General features: G+C 44.6%; 1 protein-coding gene across 17 annotated transcripts in view; it reads left to right on the top strand.

Annotated features, from left to right (window-relative positions):
• Positions 1-17,279, top strand: part of eya1 (EYA transcriptional coactivator and phosphatase 1) — a 274,463-nt gene that overhangs the window by 25,904 nt on the left and 231,280 nt on the right. For 13 of the 17 annotated variants that reach the window (XM_068031998.1, XM_068032001.1, XM_068031999.1 and 10 more), the window contains 2 exons: positions 10,858-10,923; positions 13,986-14,063. In XM_068031998.1, the coding sequence (XP_067888099.1) occupies positions 10,858-10,923; positions 13,986-14,063 (144 nt within the window). The remainder of the gene's footprint in view (positions 1-10,857; positions 10,924-13,985; positions 14,064-17,279) is intronic. The other 4 variants (XM_068032014.1, XM_068032005.1, XM_068032015.1 and 1 more) reach the window with 1 other exon arrangement.

The raw sequence follows: 17,279 nt of genomic DNA, 5'->3' as shown, positions 1-17,279 counted from the left end.
GATAAAGGTAAAGTTACACAACACTTTGAATACTTTCAATGGAATGACAATTAGATGAGTTCTATAATAGGTAGGCAATCCACTGCCAGATTACTATTCATGGTGTGGAGATGAAAATATACCCCCTTATCTTTCCAGGACAAATGTTGGAAATTAAAAAAATTAACCAGTGACGTTTGCTATACATGTTGTCATGCTAGGCCCCCACCAGCCAAAAATGAGGACATCAATTTTGTCATGAACATTGATTTTTAACTTGTTGGAGTGAGGAAATGATTTGTTAAACGGATCAGCCGTGGCTGGAAAAAAGCATTTACATACTAACAGACATCGAAGGTGAGGAAGTGCACTCCAGGGCCTGCTAAGGAGGATACAATCCACAAGGGCCAGGACTGGTTCGATCAGCTGGTCACATGACTACTTGGCTGTTCTAGGGTTTTCTTTTGAACTGGCCACAGAGAGTTTGAACTCAGAAAGTCTGTTTGCTCCTGGACTGAGAAGATCTCTCTCCTGTCTGCTGCCATCTATTTCTCACTGAGAGGGACCCCTCGACCTCTTTCTCAGCTGGTCATAACAATGTACATATGGGCATTGATGAAGACAGGCTCAGGGCCACATTCTGATGCTCCTAAGATGCAAGAGCTGTAAAATCCAGCTCTGTAGCACCACTCATTTCAGCACTATGGGAGCTCAGAGTTAAAAAACAATTACCTTCTGCATGGCCCACACCGATTACCATTTGGAAGAGCGATAGTCCGGGCATCCTGTGCATATGCCGGAAACATGCAGAGTGGACAGATCATGACATCACTCAAGGTCTAATGCTGATTTGCCGCCTGACCTGTCATTTTGGACCTCGCAGGTCCTGTTAACGCCCTCTCTTTGGGAACACTCTCAGTTGAGCATGTGTTAAGCTGCACAGGAGACCCCCACTACTGCTATTTAAAAAGATCGCCATGGAAATTGCAGGTTCGTGGAAGTTCAGTACTGTGCTGTTGGAGGAACTCACATAAGTTTGAATCAGGAGAGAGTGGTTCTGGATCTTTTCAAGTAGTGGAGTGGATTTTAAAGGCCTCTGAGCAGAAAACTTTCTATCACTCATGGAGGTTATAGTTGCAGTCTATCTTGCTGCAGCATGACAGGAAAGGGAGCAGAGAGGAGAGGCTGTGCGCAGAGGGAGGAAAAGAGGTCTCTCGACAAAAGGCCATTTCCATTTAAGGTCTTCAGAGTACACTTCTCTTACATCCATCTCAGCCAGGAGCAGTGAATGCTTTACCAACCTTCACCCTGGAGCAAGGTGAGGACGGCACTCCCTATGACCATCAATGTCACCATCTCCTACATTTTTATGCCTCAGGATCCTACCAGGCTGGGGCTTGCAATATTGCCAACATTTCTCAGTTTGTCATGCAGCACTGTATCATGGAGGTAACCGAGTAACCAAGGCCTGTACGTAAGCAGAGGGGACCTCATTGCCTTATCTCTAAGCACAGCGAAGAAGGAGGGGTGGGCATGGCTTTTCCAGGGTAGAAGTTCCCAATGGTGCAGGGAACCATCGACTGCATGCACGTGGCTCTGTGGACATCACATCTCAATGGGGCGACGTAGTGGAACCGCAAAGGCAGTTGGTGTTTGACCATGCATAGGCCATCATCTTGGTGAATTCTTGCTGTTCTGTCATCAGTCACAATGCATTCGCCCTGTGCCAGTCAGCTGTTCCCGCCAAATTCGATCCATCACATTGAGCCAAAGGGTGGCTGCATGTAAACAAGGGCTACCTGCTATACACACAGCTCATGACTCCTTTCCACTACCTGACCACATGTGGACAGCGCACCTAGAATGTGAGCGTCATGGAGCAGACTCAAACAGTAATTAAGTTGTCCATATCACTCGGGAGGGATCCTCCCATACTTGCCAGAGCATGTCTTGTGAAGTGTGGTGTGCTGCTGTGTCCTCCACTACCTAACAATCGTGTGGACACAGCCCTTGCCACCAAGCCTATGGTGACCCCTCAGGAGGAGGTGGAGGAAGAAGAAGGGAGGAGGCATCTGGGACATCATCATTCCAGATGGGTTGTCCATGAGTATCTCATCAGACTCTGAATCCCCTGAGAGGCAGCAGCAAGGGCACTGGTGGAATGGCCATGGTAGGAGAACGAATGCTGTCATCCTGAAAGAGGAAAGCAGGTTTGTGTGCCACAGAGCCACTACCACTGCCTTGGGGCGATGTCTCAGCAATCCTAGTAATTTGCTGGAGCTCGATAGCTCTGTGACCCTGCATACTCCTTTGAGCGCTGGCAGCTGCAGCCATGATGGCAGCAGTCTGAGCCTGCATGACACCAAGCTGGGCTTACATGGCAACAAGTATGGATCTCATGAACTCCGTCTAAGCTTCCATTACAGCACTTGGATGTTGGGTGGCTTCTGCCTGTGCTGCAAGGGAAACTGAGACATCAGCCATCAGACTGTGCTTCACAGCTGGGTCCACAAGTGCCGTCAAGGGGTTGAGCCACCACTTTCAAGCTGGAAAGGATGGGCTCCAAGCTCTGCGCGAAGCCCTGTGCCAAGTAGGAGCCAGGCTTCTCCCTGCTCCTCGATAATGCAAGCAGGCTTTGTGACAGGGATGCATTTCTGTGGTGCATGCCCATCAGCCTTTTCCTGTACGCTACCCATCGAAGTCACCATCTGAGTCCTCTGCAGCAGAACCCAGCTGTGACCGCGTGCTCCGGGGGGATGTATTTTTTAAAAATTTATTTAGAGATACAGCACTGAAACAGGCCCTTCGGCCCACCGAGTCTGTGCCGACCATCAACCACCCATTTATACTAATCCTACACTAATTCCATATTCCTACCACATCCCCACCTGTCCCTATATTTCCCTACCACCTACCTATACTAGGGGCAATTTATAATGGCCAATTAACGTATCAACCTGCAAGTCTTTGGCATGTGGGAGGAAACCGGAGCACCCGGAGGAAACCCACGCAGACACAGGGAGAACTTGCAAACTCCACACAGGCAGTACCCAGAATTGAACCCGGGTCGCTGGAGCTGTGAGGCTGCGGTGCTAACCACTGCACCACTGTGCCACCCCACACACATTATCATTTCTGATCTGGTGTTTGCAAGTGTCAGATCAAGTGATGGTGCTTCATCAGCAGGCATCTGCTCCTCTTCTCGCCCTTCTTCATCATCTTGCACTGACTGGCAGGCAGCAGATCTTAGGGCCAGAATTTAATGGCGAGGTGGTGCCCCAAGTCCGCATGTGCCGGGCCTGGAAGTCACGCTGCTATTTTGCGTGGCTCAGACCCATAATTGGCTGCAGTTGGGGCTGCTGCCCCTCTGAGACAGGAAATCCCATCTTCAAGACCTGCTGGCCAGTCAGAGGGCCGGCAGCTCTTCAGTCCCAGCAGTGCCACCAGGAGCGGTGGCCACTGCTGGGACTGTACCCAGCCAGAAGAGACATGATGGTTGCTGGCTTGGGAACAGGTAAGTGGGGGTCGGGCCTCACCGGGGAAATATCGGCTAGGCCCCGGAGGGGTTGGTCGGAGTCTAGACTGGGGTGGTTGTTTTTGGGGGGGCAGCCCGTGCTGCTGGGGGGCCCTCTGTGAAGCGAGAGGGAAGATTGTCAGTGAGTGTGTTGCGATATGCACTCCCAATGATCAAATTCCTTTGCCAGGTGTGTGTGTGCATAAAACTAAGTGTATGGGGTATGCACTCATGATTTTCTGATGTGCACTCCTGCTGAGTGAGGCTGTACACAACACATATTTATAAATTTTCGCCTATTGCATATATAAAATGATACAATGCAATTTTTAATATATAATGATTATTGCATTGAATATAAGTTGTGCTTGATCTTATGACAAGAACAAAATGAGAAATTCTAAACTTTATTTAGTTTAAAACATTGTATTACTGCTAAACATTGAGAAAACATTCTTATTACCTCCATTATAAAGCAGGGAATGAGAAAAAGCCATTAGCCAAATCAGCTCACTCCTTCCATAGACATTTCCTGGATTATTTCATTTTTTGAACTTACGTTCTTCAGAGGTAAAAGGTGGATATTTTAACTCATTTGTCTTCAGTAAAATATATGTAACTCAATTCAACAGATACATAAAATTCCTATTCTATCATTTTTCATTTAACTTTCTGTCTTAATAGCACTGTCTTTCATCAAGAAAGGTTGCTGGATCAAGGTTGCAAACTTCTTTATAGCTGTTATTGGTGGAACTATTTATCGGTGGGCAGGAGATACGTTTTATAAGACAAGATAGGTTGTTCCTGCTAATTTTCTTGTCCTGAGATGGTATCATTTTAAGGTATGAACCCAGATGAGAAAAGGTAAACATAGCGTTACGGCTAAATAGAAATAACAATCAAGACGAAGATTTGAAATAAAAAAACAGAAAATTCAGTGTTTTACCACGAAAGTTACCAGGTGTCAGTTAAATCAATACTGAATAGGTTTATCCAAAAATAAAATTAAGATTCATTGTAAAAAGAATAATTGATCGATATAACTGTAACATTTGTTAGAGGGAGATCTTCCTATTTTAGAAGTGTAATCTTATGATTCCCTCATGTACAATAGAATTATGAAGCATGAACAGTTCTGTAGTTCATGGGGGAGTTTAAGCTCTCAGTTTCTTTAACGTAACAAACAATAGGGGCCTGGATTTAGCAGTGGCAATGACAGTGAAACTGTCAAGCATTCACTGTCATTGCAACTGTGGAACTGAAAGGAACTTCTGGAGTCCTCACTTGCGCAGTTAAACACAGAAATTCAGAGGTTGCTGTCAGTGATTTCCTGCCCTTCCACAGGGTGTGCTGTTGAAATCTCCACAGATGGAAATCTTTTGAAGTCACTTGAATTGATGTGAGCTTCAACTTTTATACTTTTAGGGCTGAATTTTATTGGGGCGGCGCCGTCCGCAGCACCCCCTTTGAATTTGGCGACGTGCCCGCATTCACCGGCGGCTGCCGAGTACCCGCGATATTAATCGCGGGGGCTCATTAGAATCACGGCGTCGAACCTCCCTCCCCATATTACTTGGGGAGAGGCAAGACATTCGGCGCGGTGAGGAACCCCTTGACAGTTGTGCAGCAGGTGCTGGGGCCCTATTTTAAGCGCCCCAGGACCTGCTTCCTGACAGCTGTCAAAGAATACTTACCTGACTGCTGAAGGGTGGGGCTGCTGTCAATCTGGCAGCAAAGCAGAAAGTGCTGCAGAAATCCAGCAGGTCAGGCAGCATCTGTGGAGAGAGAAGCAGAATTAACTTGTCCAAGTTCACAGACCTGAAAGTTAACTCTGCTTCTCTCTCCACAAATGCTGCCTGACCTGCTGAGTCACCGCTTTCCTCTTTGCACTTTCTGCACTTTCCGCTTTGCTGCCACATACTTACCCTGCTGTGTCCCAGTGTCCTGTGAAGTTGCGATCCTCTTCTCCCACTCAAGTGTAACATTCCTTCTTGTAGGCATGCCGCACCTGGGTGAATAATCTTAATTTTACACATTCCAGGACGTGAGAATTAAATAGACCATAAAAGGTATTACACAGGTTTACAGAGAACACACTGACACAACTGGGAATGCACGGTTGTCACAGCAATGTAAATTCTTCTTTCACAAAATGTTCCTTACCAACATGTGTGTCCTTTTCTCTGTGCGAATGATGTGTGCCAGCATGCAGTGCCAATGTCACATCCCTTTGCACTGTTGGCCCTTCAGGAGAGCCAACATATGCCATAACAGCATTGCCATGCCACCATTACTCATGAGCGTCTCCACGGACTCAGTGACATGGACATTGGCTCAGTCAGCTGCAGCCTCTAATGGTTTACACAGGGATGCTGCAGATGTGGACTGGTGCACAGCAGGTGAGCAAGGGTGATGTGTGGCTTGCAGAACTCATGTTGGTTCCTGTGGAGCAGACAGCCTTTGTCTGATAAGCCCATACATCTCTAGCTCACTGCTAGCCCTGTGTGCAGAGCCTGGGTGCCATCTGCCCTCCCATGCGTCTGTCATTTTGTAGGTCCTCAGCGTCCTCATAGTCCGAGAAGGAATCCTGTTGACGTTTCTCCTCATCATGCCAGGACTGGCCCCTATTGGGTGCATAGTTGTGCAGAGCAGCAAAGAAAGGAGCTGGCCTTTTCGGCCCGTAGTACAGAGCATCACCCTATCTATCCAGGCATTGGAGGAGCTCTTTCAGCATGCCGATTTCCTGCTCAATGGTGGCTCTTGTAGCTCAGTGGCTGGCATTGTATCTCTCCTCTGCAGCAGTGTTGGAGTCTCTCACTGGTGCCAGGAGCCATGTCTGCAAAGTATAGCCCTTATCTCCAAGAAGCCACCCCTCCATCTGAGCCAGTTCAGTGAACAGCGGTGGCAGCCAGGACTGGCGCAAGACCCTGGTGTCATGGCTACCTGGGAAGCGGTCATACATTCGCTGCAAGCATCTGCGGTGTTCACATACAAGCTTCACCTGGATTGAGAGGGCTCCGTTAATGGTGACGTCTGCAGATGGTAGCCTGGTAGTAGGCCTGATGGCCACATGAGTGCAGTCTATAAACATTACAACCTATGGTTCTCTGGCAATGGTGCCAGAACTAATGGCCCTCTGGGCCTGGCAGTGAGAGTCTGTCCTGAAGCGGACATCTCACTGGCCCTCTGGTGCAGGGCATTGGTGACCTCCCTGATGCAGCGGTGCACTGCTGACTGTGTGACCCCACTAAGGTCTCTGGTGGGCCCCTAAAAGGCTGCAGAGGCGTCAGGCTTGAGAACCGCTGCCCCCAAGAGGAACAAAGGCATGGGATGTCCACTGGAGCCCATGGGCTGCAGATCATCCTTGAGCAGGACACAGAGACGTGTCACCACCCTCTCTATATGCGCAATTTCCTCTGACACTGGTGCTCTGACATCCGATGGCATGTCATGTGGGGCCTGTAGATCATGGCAACCGTAATGGCGGGCTCTCCTTGGGGGCTGTTGCTCACGACCGGGGGCCTCTATGTGGATCGCACCTGCCTGTTGGTATTGCCTGTGGCGCATAAGGATCCTCATGTGCAGAGGATCACACAATGTAGGATGAGCCATACCTATTTCCATGTGAGAAATAAAGTTGAATCCTGCGTGTATTCGAAGGTTCCTAACAGGGCATGGATTGGTGTTGATGGGTACATCAGCTGCTTTCCTGGATCAACTATGTGGCATGCCACGGCATTGCCCATCTTGGCCAACACTCAGAGTGGCACAGCATGACCACATCAAGATCCTACCAGCTGAATCGATTGCCCCCACCATCCATAAAACCTTAATGTTCCTGCCCTGTCTGGACCCTCCCCACACACAAGGTGCCTAGTGTGCCATTGCCACCTCACAAACACAGAGTGTACACTGTTAACGGAGGGATGGTACATGGTACCTCCCTTCATGCCAGCACAGCTTTCCCTCCAATAGTCCCAGACCCCCTCCCTTTCAGAATGCAGAGTGAGACCCCTGCATATCCCCCCTCCTCCCTTTAAGAATGCAGAGTTAGTCCCCTATGTATCCTACTCCCTCCCAGAATGCAGAATTATACCCCTGTGTATCCTCGCTCCATTCCAGAATGCAGAGTTAGACCCCTGAGTATTCCCCCTTCCTCCTCCCATCCAGAATGCAGAGTTAGACCCCTGTGTATCCTCCCTCCAATCCAGAATGCAGAGTTAGACCCCTGTGTATCCCCCCTCCCTCCTTCCATCCAGAATGCAGAGTTAGACCCCTGAGTATTCCCCCTTCCTCCTCCCATCCAGAATGCAGAGTTAGACCCCTGTGCATCCTCCCTCCATTCCAGAATGTAGAGTTAGACCCCTGTTTTAAACCCCCTCCCTCCTCCCTTCTGTAATGCAGAGTGAGGATCCGCCGTCTTTTCACATCATGAACGGAATGGCACTTGATGGCTGCCCGTTCAATGAAAAATCCAGCAGTGTCGGTAGAGAGATGATGGGCTGCATAATCAGCATCGGTAAGTAATCATCACCATAAGTTGATTGTGGTGCTGCTGCCATGCAGCTGGGGAGCTGCACCGAGGTCCACCTGTCACCGCTGGTAATATGCGGCGGGCCCTTCTCGACATCGCAAGTCGAGACGGACCTCTCCCCATAACATTTTATCGGCCCCCGCGCCACGACCCGCGGCGTCAAGGGGCCAGTAAAATTCAGACCTTAGTCTCATTGTAAAATCCTTGAAAAAGTTAAGCCTTGTAAATGAAATGTAACTGGATTTTTAACTAGATTAGTACTAAGTTCATAATTACTGCTGAACTATCTCTCTGGCCTTGGAACACTAATTTTATATTTGTGGAATGTCAAATTTCATAAAAATTCCATAGATTTTTAATATAATAATTTAACAGTTTATTTATGATATTTCAGCTTCTACCTTAATCTCATGTGTATGTTCCACTCTTTATTTTGCTCTTTGTAAAATTATTTAAAAAGTGAAGTGTCTTTAACTTCCTGGTTGCTGTCTGTGAGAATTCATCAATGCGATTGGCAGCTTAGCCTGCTTGATGACATAATTGTTGCTGAATGCCAGAGATCCTCTATAGTTGGTGCTAGCATTCAATTAACATCGGGAAAGGTGAAATTCATGCAACCGAGATCGCTAGATCTTTGTGCACAGCTTTCTTCAGGGACAGTGGCAATACCATCACTTTGCTGCTGACCACAAAATACAGCCATGAAGTTTTTATTTTTTGCAGTGGACCTCATTTCATCTAGCCCTGAGAGTTCAGCTAATGATTATCTACCAAGTAACAAAATGTGATGCTATTTGAGTAGGTTGTATATGGTTCTCCGCTGATACAAACCTGTATCTCATGCCACTAAGTGTCACTTCACCACTCCACATCCCTATTGATCAGGAGTTATATAACAAATTATACATAATGCTCAGACATAGGCTAAAAGTCCCTTTCGTGAACAAAAATATAAAAAAGTAAGAGAAAAAGAGTCTTATGATTCCCAAAGAAATACTAATTTGGCTAAGTGAATGCAAGCATCACTTGCATACCCTCAGTATAGAAGTTTTGATTTGTACAGGTGAGAGTAATTACTGGTCTTGGTGACTTGAGACAAACAGAATTTGTAAAAGGAATGCATAACAGTGACAACGCATTATCATATTGAATAGAAAGCAGATGCTTATAATCTAATCCAGAAAGTAAATGTCATTGAATTTTGTATTGCATTTCCATTTTTGGAAAATAAAAAAATTTAAAATCATTTGTAATACTCCCTCATTTTAATGCTTTGTATATATTGCTCCTTCTGATACCCCCTAATTTTGATACTGATAGTGTTGAGTTCACAATCTGGAATGTTTTTAATTCTACACTCCGTGTATTCATAAACTAGTTATCATCTTGTACTATAAATGCATTGTCACCTGTTGTCAGTGCTCACGAATATTCCTGCCTAAACTTGTGATGCATTTTTTAAAATTAAGGAGTTTCATCTTGTATCCCATAACATTTTATTCCTCAGCAGACATTTATTAACTTAACTCAGTGCAAAGTCAAATGAGATGCATTGAATAAAATAAATATTTTGACTTATAAAAACTTTATATTGTTTGTTACAATGAATAAACGATTGAGAGCTTAGTCCTTGAACCCCCTCATGGTGTACAGAACTATTCATCTGATACATAATTCTATTGTACATGAGGGAATCTCAATATTAATATTTTGAAACAGAGAAAGAGCTCTCTTTAACAAACGTTACAGATACAGCCATCAATTATTCTTTTGCAATTTTCCCCTGTGAGTCTAATTTTATTTCCAGGATAAAATTCTCCAGTATTGCTTTAAAGAAGACTTGATCACTAAAGTGCTAAAGGTCACCTGAGGCTGGAATTTTAGGCCCCCCACCCCCACCCCTGCCGGGAGCAGGCTGGGAGGCGGGGGGAGCGGCGTGAAATTGGATAGGATGGCAGGGGCACCATGCCCATCGCTTACCCACCCCACCTGGTATTTTACCAGTGGCTGGGGAGGTGGGATGTGGCAGGCAGCCTGCCTGCCCTTAGGCCACTTGAGACCAATTAATGGTCACTTCAGGGCCTCATCCCTCCGCTACTATTTTACTTGTGGCAGATGGGCACTTCACCACCTAAAAAGGCCGCTCAGTAATACCTGGTGGCTTCTTTGCGGGCTGGGGGAGGGCCTTCCTGATCAGGCACCCTATGCCCCACAGAAGGCCCTCCCCCAGTGGTACAGCCCTTCCCTGTTGGAACGCCACCCCTGCCCTCTCCATCCATCACCTCCTCCCCTTCACTGGGGCCTGGCTGAGTGACCCTGACGAGCCCAACCCCACTTGCACAGTGTCCATGGTGGCTCTTCTCACTGGGTGCAGTCCCAGCAGTGGCCACTGCTCCCAGGAACTGAAGAGCTGTTGGCTGTCTTATTGGCCGGCAGCTCTTGGAGGCAGAATATCCCACCTCAGAGGGACGGACGCCATGACTGCAGGAAATTAATTGCCTGAGCCGGCTTCCAGGGCCAATGGAGGCGGGCTTGTCCCTGGCTTCGAGCGGGTGGGCAGGGCCACCACCACCTCATGAAACTCTGGCCTGAATTCTTGCTTCGAGAGTCTTGATTTTGAATCCGAGCCTTGATTTATATTTCTATTTAGCTACAAAGCCAAGTTTACTATTTCTCATCTGGGTTCAAAAAGTTCCATCTGAAGACAGGAAACAATATCAGAGGCAACCTATCCTATGCTGTAACACACATCTTTTGCCTACAAATAATTTTAAAATTCCTAACAAGTTCAGTTCATTGTTTAAACTTCTTGTTTACAATTTCCCTTTAGGTGACAACATGACTATGCTCAGCACAGCAGACTGGTTGCTAGGGTCTAGTACACAGACCACTGCAGGTTTGTGTGGCTCTGGTACAAAAATCACTAAATTCGATTAATTCTTTGATGTTATCTGGTGTGTTCTCTGAAGTGCCCTTTAGTTGTGGTATTAGGCTGGTTATGTTCTGCTTTATTTTTTTGCAGGCTTGCATTACATTTATTTTTGTGAAAAGTGATGTTAAAATAATAATTTTTTTGGCCGTAAATTATTTTACCTGTGTACACTATGAAGATATTTATGCTGCATGCCTTTGTTTACACATGTATGGTAGAATTATACTTTATCTTTATAAAATAACATGATTGAAATCCATTAGGATTTGACAATTGGTTCTTTTTTGTGCTCTGGTAATGCAGCCAAACTCAGAAAACTTCAGATTAATAATACATTTACAAAACTAAGAGTTATGACTATACATTTTATTTAAGTACATTTTAGTTTTTGTGTAACAGTCAAACCCAGTCTGTGGCTGCAACAACTACAGACGTTCTAATTGGAAATAAGGTGTTCACAATGCTATTTACAAATCACTATCAGAGCCTTTTAGGTGCTTCAGGAAAGCAGATTAATAATAAAAGAAAACATGAAATAACTTGCAGTAATGCACTTGAAGCACTTTGAATTTGTGTTAAGTACCTTCCTGCCACCAGTTCATGTTGGTGTTTCATGGTTCAAAGAACAATCCCAATAAAGACAATAGATTATCCCCATTAAATAAAAGCCACCAATATTATTTACATGCATTGACATAGCTTTACTTCAGTACACAATTTGATTCATACAAATTAAAATCTGCACAATTTTGTCATTAAAAAATTGCAGCGTGCTACTTCCATTTTGAATAGGAACATAGGAAATAGGAACATAGGAAATAGGAGCAAGAGTAGGTTTTTGGCCCCTCGAGCCTGCTCCGCCATTCAACTAGATCATGACTGATCTAGTAACTCAATGCCATTTTCCTGCACTATGCCCATATGCTTTTATATCTTTAATATCTATAAATCTATGAATCTCTGTCTTGAATATACTCAATGACTGAACCTCCACAGCCCTCTGGGGTAGAGAATTCCATGGATTCACCACCCTCTGAGTGAAGAAGTTCCTCTTCATCTCAGTCCTAAATGGCCTACCTCTTACTAGGACAATGCCAATTATTGTTTTCCATTAAGATTGACAAATACTTAAAAAAGAACTAGGACCGGAATTTTACAGCCCCCCAATGAGCGGGCTAGTGACGGGGTGGCATAAAATTCAGTGGGAGACTGGTGGAGGTGGGGGGGGGGGGGGGGGGGGTGCCATTTCCGACCCCCTCCCGCCCCTGTGGCAATTTTACGTCGGGTGACAGTGAGAAAAGGCCCGCCCGCCCCAGGTCAATCAAGGCCCTTAAGTGGCCAATTAACTGCCACTTCAGGGCCTCCTCTCATCAACGTGGGTATTTTACCCTTGATGGTCTGATGACAAAAATGCCAGGAATCCTGCCTGGTAAAACCAGGCGGCCTTCTTGTAGGCTATGGGGGGCCCTCCTGATCGGGCACCCTGTGCCCCACAGAGGGCCGCTCCCAACACACAACACTGCCTCAAGGAGGTGGAAGTCTCAGCCAAGACCAATTCAGGGCATGGGGATGAAAAGTCCGGGCGTGGCTCCCCAGGCCCAGTGGAGGCAGGCTCACCACTGACATTTCGGCCAGTGGGCGGGACCTCCCGCCCAACCCAAAATTCCAACCTAGGTCACGAACTTGCAGCTGTGTCAGAAAAGGTAGGAACAAATAACAAATAGCAGCTCTATCTGTCAGTTGGCCTGCCTCCTTCCTAGCTGCTATTTGGCAAAAAAAGGAGGTTCCACTCCCTTTTCTTTAATCCTGGTAAAGTCACTGTACTAGAAATTGGTTGGTGTCTGAGAAAAGACACGACTTTGACAAGCTTAACTGGCATCATCTGTATTGATAATGCAACTGAAATATATGTTTGGTTCCATCCAGCTTTGCATTTTCAGTGATATGCTGAATTCTAAATGTGAGAATAAAATAGAATATATCCCTGCTTAAAATGTTTAGAAAGGGCGGCACAGTGGCACAGTGGTTAGCACCGCAGCCTTATAGCTTCAGCGACCCAGGTTCAGTTCTGGGTACTGGCTGTGCAGAGTTTGCAAGCTCTCCCTGTGACCGTGTGGGTTTCCACCAGGTGCTCTGGTTTCATCCCACAGCCAAAGACCTGCAGGTTGATAGGTAAATTGGCCATTGTAAATTGCCCCTAGTGTAGGTAGGTGGTAGGAGGATGTGATAGGAAATATAGGATTAGTATAAATGGGTGGTTGTTGGTCAGCACAGACTCAGTGGGCCAAAGGGCCTGTTTCAGTGCTGTATCTCTCTATGACTCTAACACAACAGGAGACTATTTGATAAAAGCAAAATACTGCGGATGCTGGAAATCTGAAACAAAAACAAGAAATGCTGGAATCACTCAGCAGGTCTGGCAGCATCTGTGGAAAGAGAAGCAGAGTTAACGTTTCGGGTCAGGTAATGGAAGCTGAAACATCGGTCATCAGATGCTGCAACATGGTTGGGTCAGGAAGTGTTTTCTTGGGAGTTTGCTACCACTTCTAGGCTGGAAAGGATGGGTTCAATGCTCTCCCCAACTTGTGCTAAGTTGGTGCCAGTCTCCACCATGCTCCTTGACATTGACCATAGACGTTCAGGCAGGCCTGCCAATGCACTAAGCATTTCATTGAGCGTACCCATTTACATTTTTCTGTAGGCCTCCCCATTGAAGTCCTCATCTAAATCCTGTGCAGCAGAACTCATGTGCAACCTTGTCCCATCTATTAGTGCTAGCACCTCTGCTGGAGCTCTCCATTTCCATACTGTTTCCATCTCAAATTTATTTCAAAATTATATTCTAGATGTGTGAAATAAATGTACAATCTAACCTCTCAATGTCTATAAATGAGAAAAATACTTTGGTCTTCCTGTTTAATGCTCACATTTCCTTATTAATATCAGATGGTAACATTAGTTTTCTTTAAATATAAGGTGTTTGATAATTCGTTGAAATAGTTCCATCTTTTCTTTTTGCTTTTCAGTTAAATCAGAACCAATGAGCAACAGTGATATTGCCACAACCTCAGCAGACGGGCCTTTAGATAATTTCTCAGGATCAGGTAAGAAGGCACGAAGCATCTCATGAAGGTCACAGCCGACTGTGTATCAAGCAAATCCATTGAGACTGCAGATAAAGGGTATGATTCTCAATTTCAGCTCAGTAAGCAGGCCCTTAGGCAAATTCTACTTCTGAATTGTTACTGAGATGAAAAAAAGGACAAGGTGTCATTCCTGATGGCAATAATCCAACTTTATGTTGTCCTTCGACCTGAGTTTTACTTTTTTCACCTTGCCCTGTTCCAAAAAAAGTATGGTGATTTATATAATTTATTTTGAAAATATACTTTTTAGATGGCAAGAGTTATGTTGCTCTGATCTAGTTTTGTATAATTCTGCACCTAAAGTAGGAAACAAATGTTTGTGTATTTTATAATATATTCCTATTTTGTAAATATATTTTGTAAATTTACCAATATTTTATATAGCTTTTATATTTATATGTTATAAGATATGTTATATATGTTAAGATTTTCATCCAATTGCAGAATATGAAACCCAAACTGTACATTCAGTTTAAAGAGAAAGAGTAGTCTAGAGTGAGATTTTTTCTCCAACGTACTACCCAATTTTTCAAAGTAAAACAATAGTCTCAGAAGAACTTTGTTTGATATTTTTGTAAAAACCTAAATCTTACCTGCTTTGAAACGCTAGTATCCAGACTGCTCTGTTGATGTAGTTGATGATCGGTGCCGCCATGCAGCCTGGGGAGGCTCTATAGAAAATAACAGAATCATGGCCTGACAGCCACTCCAGAGCTGCTCTCAGGTCTCATATATTCAATGAGAAGTTTTTTTAACTCAACAAAAAAGGGAAGTTATTTAACAAAAAGTATTCCCTCTGGGCTTTCCTGCTACTACAAGTATTACGAAAAACGATTTTGACGACATCACCTTACAACCCTATGGGCAGTTTCAAATAGAATTTTGTTGTTTTTTGTGTATGAGGATATTAGTAGGAACTGTCCTGATTGCCTAGTGGGTTAATGCACCAAGTCCAACATGAAGCCATAGAGGTCAGTAGGTCTCAAACTTGCTGATCTCAGCCAAGAAGCAGTATGGACTATGATTAGACTCAGTGCATTGGGTTGGGGACGAGAAAAATCAGCCAGGATTTCGATTTCTGATTTTATTCTGCTGGACTATCCATTTAGATGGATATCAGACTGAGGGTATTATCAGGCTCGGCTGCATTATTAATCACAATCAAGTAATCAGTCAGCCAACATGTCTTAGCATATACGTGAAAAAGGGCCACTGATGTGAGTTATGGTGGGAGGGGAGGGGTGGTGGGATGGCAGGATTCGGGTGTCTACTGTGGAACTGTAACCTTACAAGAATCTTCCCAATCTCTGTAATCTCCTCCAGCCCCATATCCCTCCAAGGTATCTGTGCTCCTCTAATTTTGGCCTCTTGTACATCTCTGATTTTAATAGCTCCACCATGTTGGCCACACCTTCAGTTGCCTCGCCCCAAGTTCTCGAATGCCCTCCCTACACCTCTCCACCTCATTGTCCTCCTTTAAGACACTCCTTAAAACCTACCTCTTTGACCAAGCTTTTGGTCTTCTGACCTAATATATCCTTTCGTGGCTCTGTGTCATACTTTTTTAATAATGGTCCTATAAAGTGCCCTGGGACAATTTATAATGTTAAAAGTGCTATTTAAATATAAGTTGTTGTTGTTGAATCAATGTCGCCAGGAAAAGGGGGCTGGAATTGCAGATGGGGGGGGGGAATAAATTTAAATACAAATGAGTAATGTCTGATGGCACTGGGAATACTGTAGAACCCAGTGAATCTCGTAGTTTTGTATATGTTTTATGTTCCTTAAATGTAGGACTGACATACGCATTTGTTAAATATACAGCTTCTTCTGCATGGTTTACTCATTCAACAAAGTGATGAAAGTTTCCAAATCTGGATAATTTCTCTTATAATTTGGTGTCTGCATCTTTTCATTTTTTACTCTCACAGTGTTTGGACCCAAGAATTAACAATTATCCAATTATGATACTGCTACTAGATTACATGTAGCCTTCTGCAATGTTCCCACTCTGACTTCAAATAGGTGATAACATTTCATAGTCTGGATATTTGGGAGGCTAAAACAATTAATTAAATGTATTTGAAAAATAGAGTTAGGAAATGCAGAGCTTAAGACTAACAGTAGCACATACAACAACTGGAATTCATAACCAATAGCCTTTTGTAGCAGTTACCACAGTCTTAAACTAAACAGTCTTTGGGCTGTTTGAGAGGTACAATGTAGAATCCTAGGATGCTGCCTGCTGTGAGAATATACAAATATGAAGAAAGACCTGATTTTTTTTGATTACAGAGCAATATGCTAGAAGTATTTCAATTGTGGAAGGATAGGACTGGGTAGATAGAAGCAGACTATTTCCTGTAATTGAGGGATCTAGAATGGGGAACCATAGATACAAGATTGAATGTGAAGGTAAAGAGGCAGGGGGGTGTTGGGAGAAAATTCTAGAGCAAGGGCCTAGATGGCTGAAGGCACAGCTGCCAAGATTAAATGAGAGATTTAGAACAGAAAGCAGGAAGTCCTTATTTATGGAGGGAAGTTGGAAGACAGTCAAATTCACTTCCAGGGTTACTGGTTGAGGCAGAATCTGTGTTAAAGTTCAAGATCAGATTGGCGAGGTTGATAAAGGAATAGGGGGTGAAGGGTTTTTGGGAACAGAGTGATTCGGATTATTTGCTTGCGTGGAAGGTACACTGACATGGACGGGTTGGGCTGAATGTCCTATATCTATATTGTAACTTCTGTGTATTTATGCTTTTCCATGGAACAAATCAAAGTATCACAATGAATGCTAACAGCCAGCTTCTTCATTCCATTTGGTAGCAGAATACTGTCATGAGCCATATGCTTCAGGCAGAGAGTTTAACGTGAACATATAAGCCAAACATCCACTGCAGGAGTGCTAAATTCAGCAGGGAACACCAAAATTGCGCTAACAGTAACAATTGTAGCTGCAGATTAAGTTAAAATCTTTAGCAACGCACACAACAACTTGCATTTTTATAGTGCCTTTAACCTGGAAAAAAGTTCCAAGGTATTATCAGACAAAAATGGATCATGACACAAACAAGAATATATTAAGAGTGGTGAAAAAAGATTGGTCAAAGAGATGGGTTTTAAGGAGACCCTGAAAGGAAGAAAGGAAGGCAAAGAGGCAGAGGTGTGGCGGGA

This window comes from Heterodontus francisci, chromosome 5, assembly GCF_036365525.1.
Source record: "Heterodontus francisci isolate sHetFra1 chromosome 5, sHetFra1.hap1, whole genome shotgun sequence".
Lineage (NCBI taxonomy): Eukaryota > Metazoa > Chordata > Chondrichthyes > Heterodontiformes > Heterodontidae > Heterodontus > Heterodontus francisci.
Note: the sequence above shows the minus strand (reverse complement) of the source record. Positions and strands in the feature narration are given on the sequence as shown.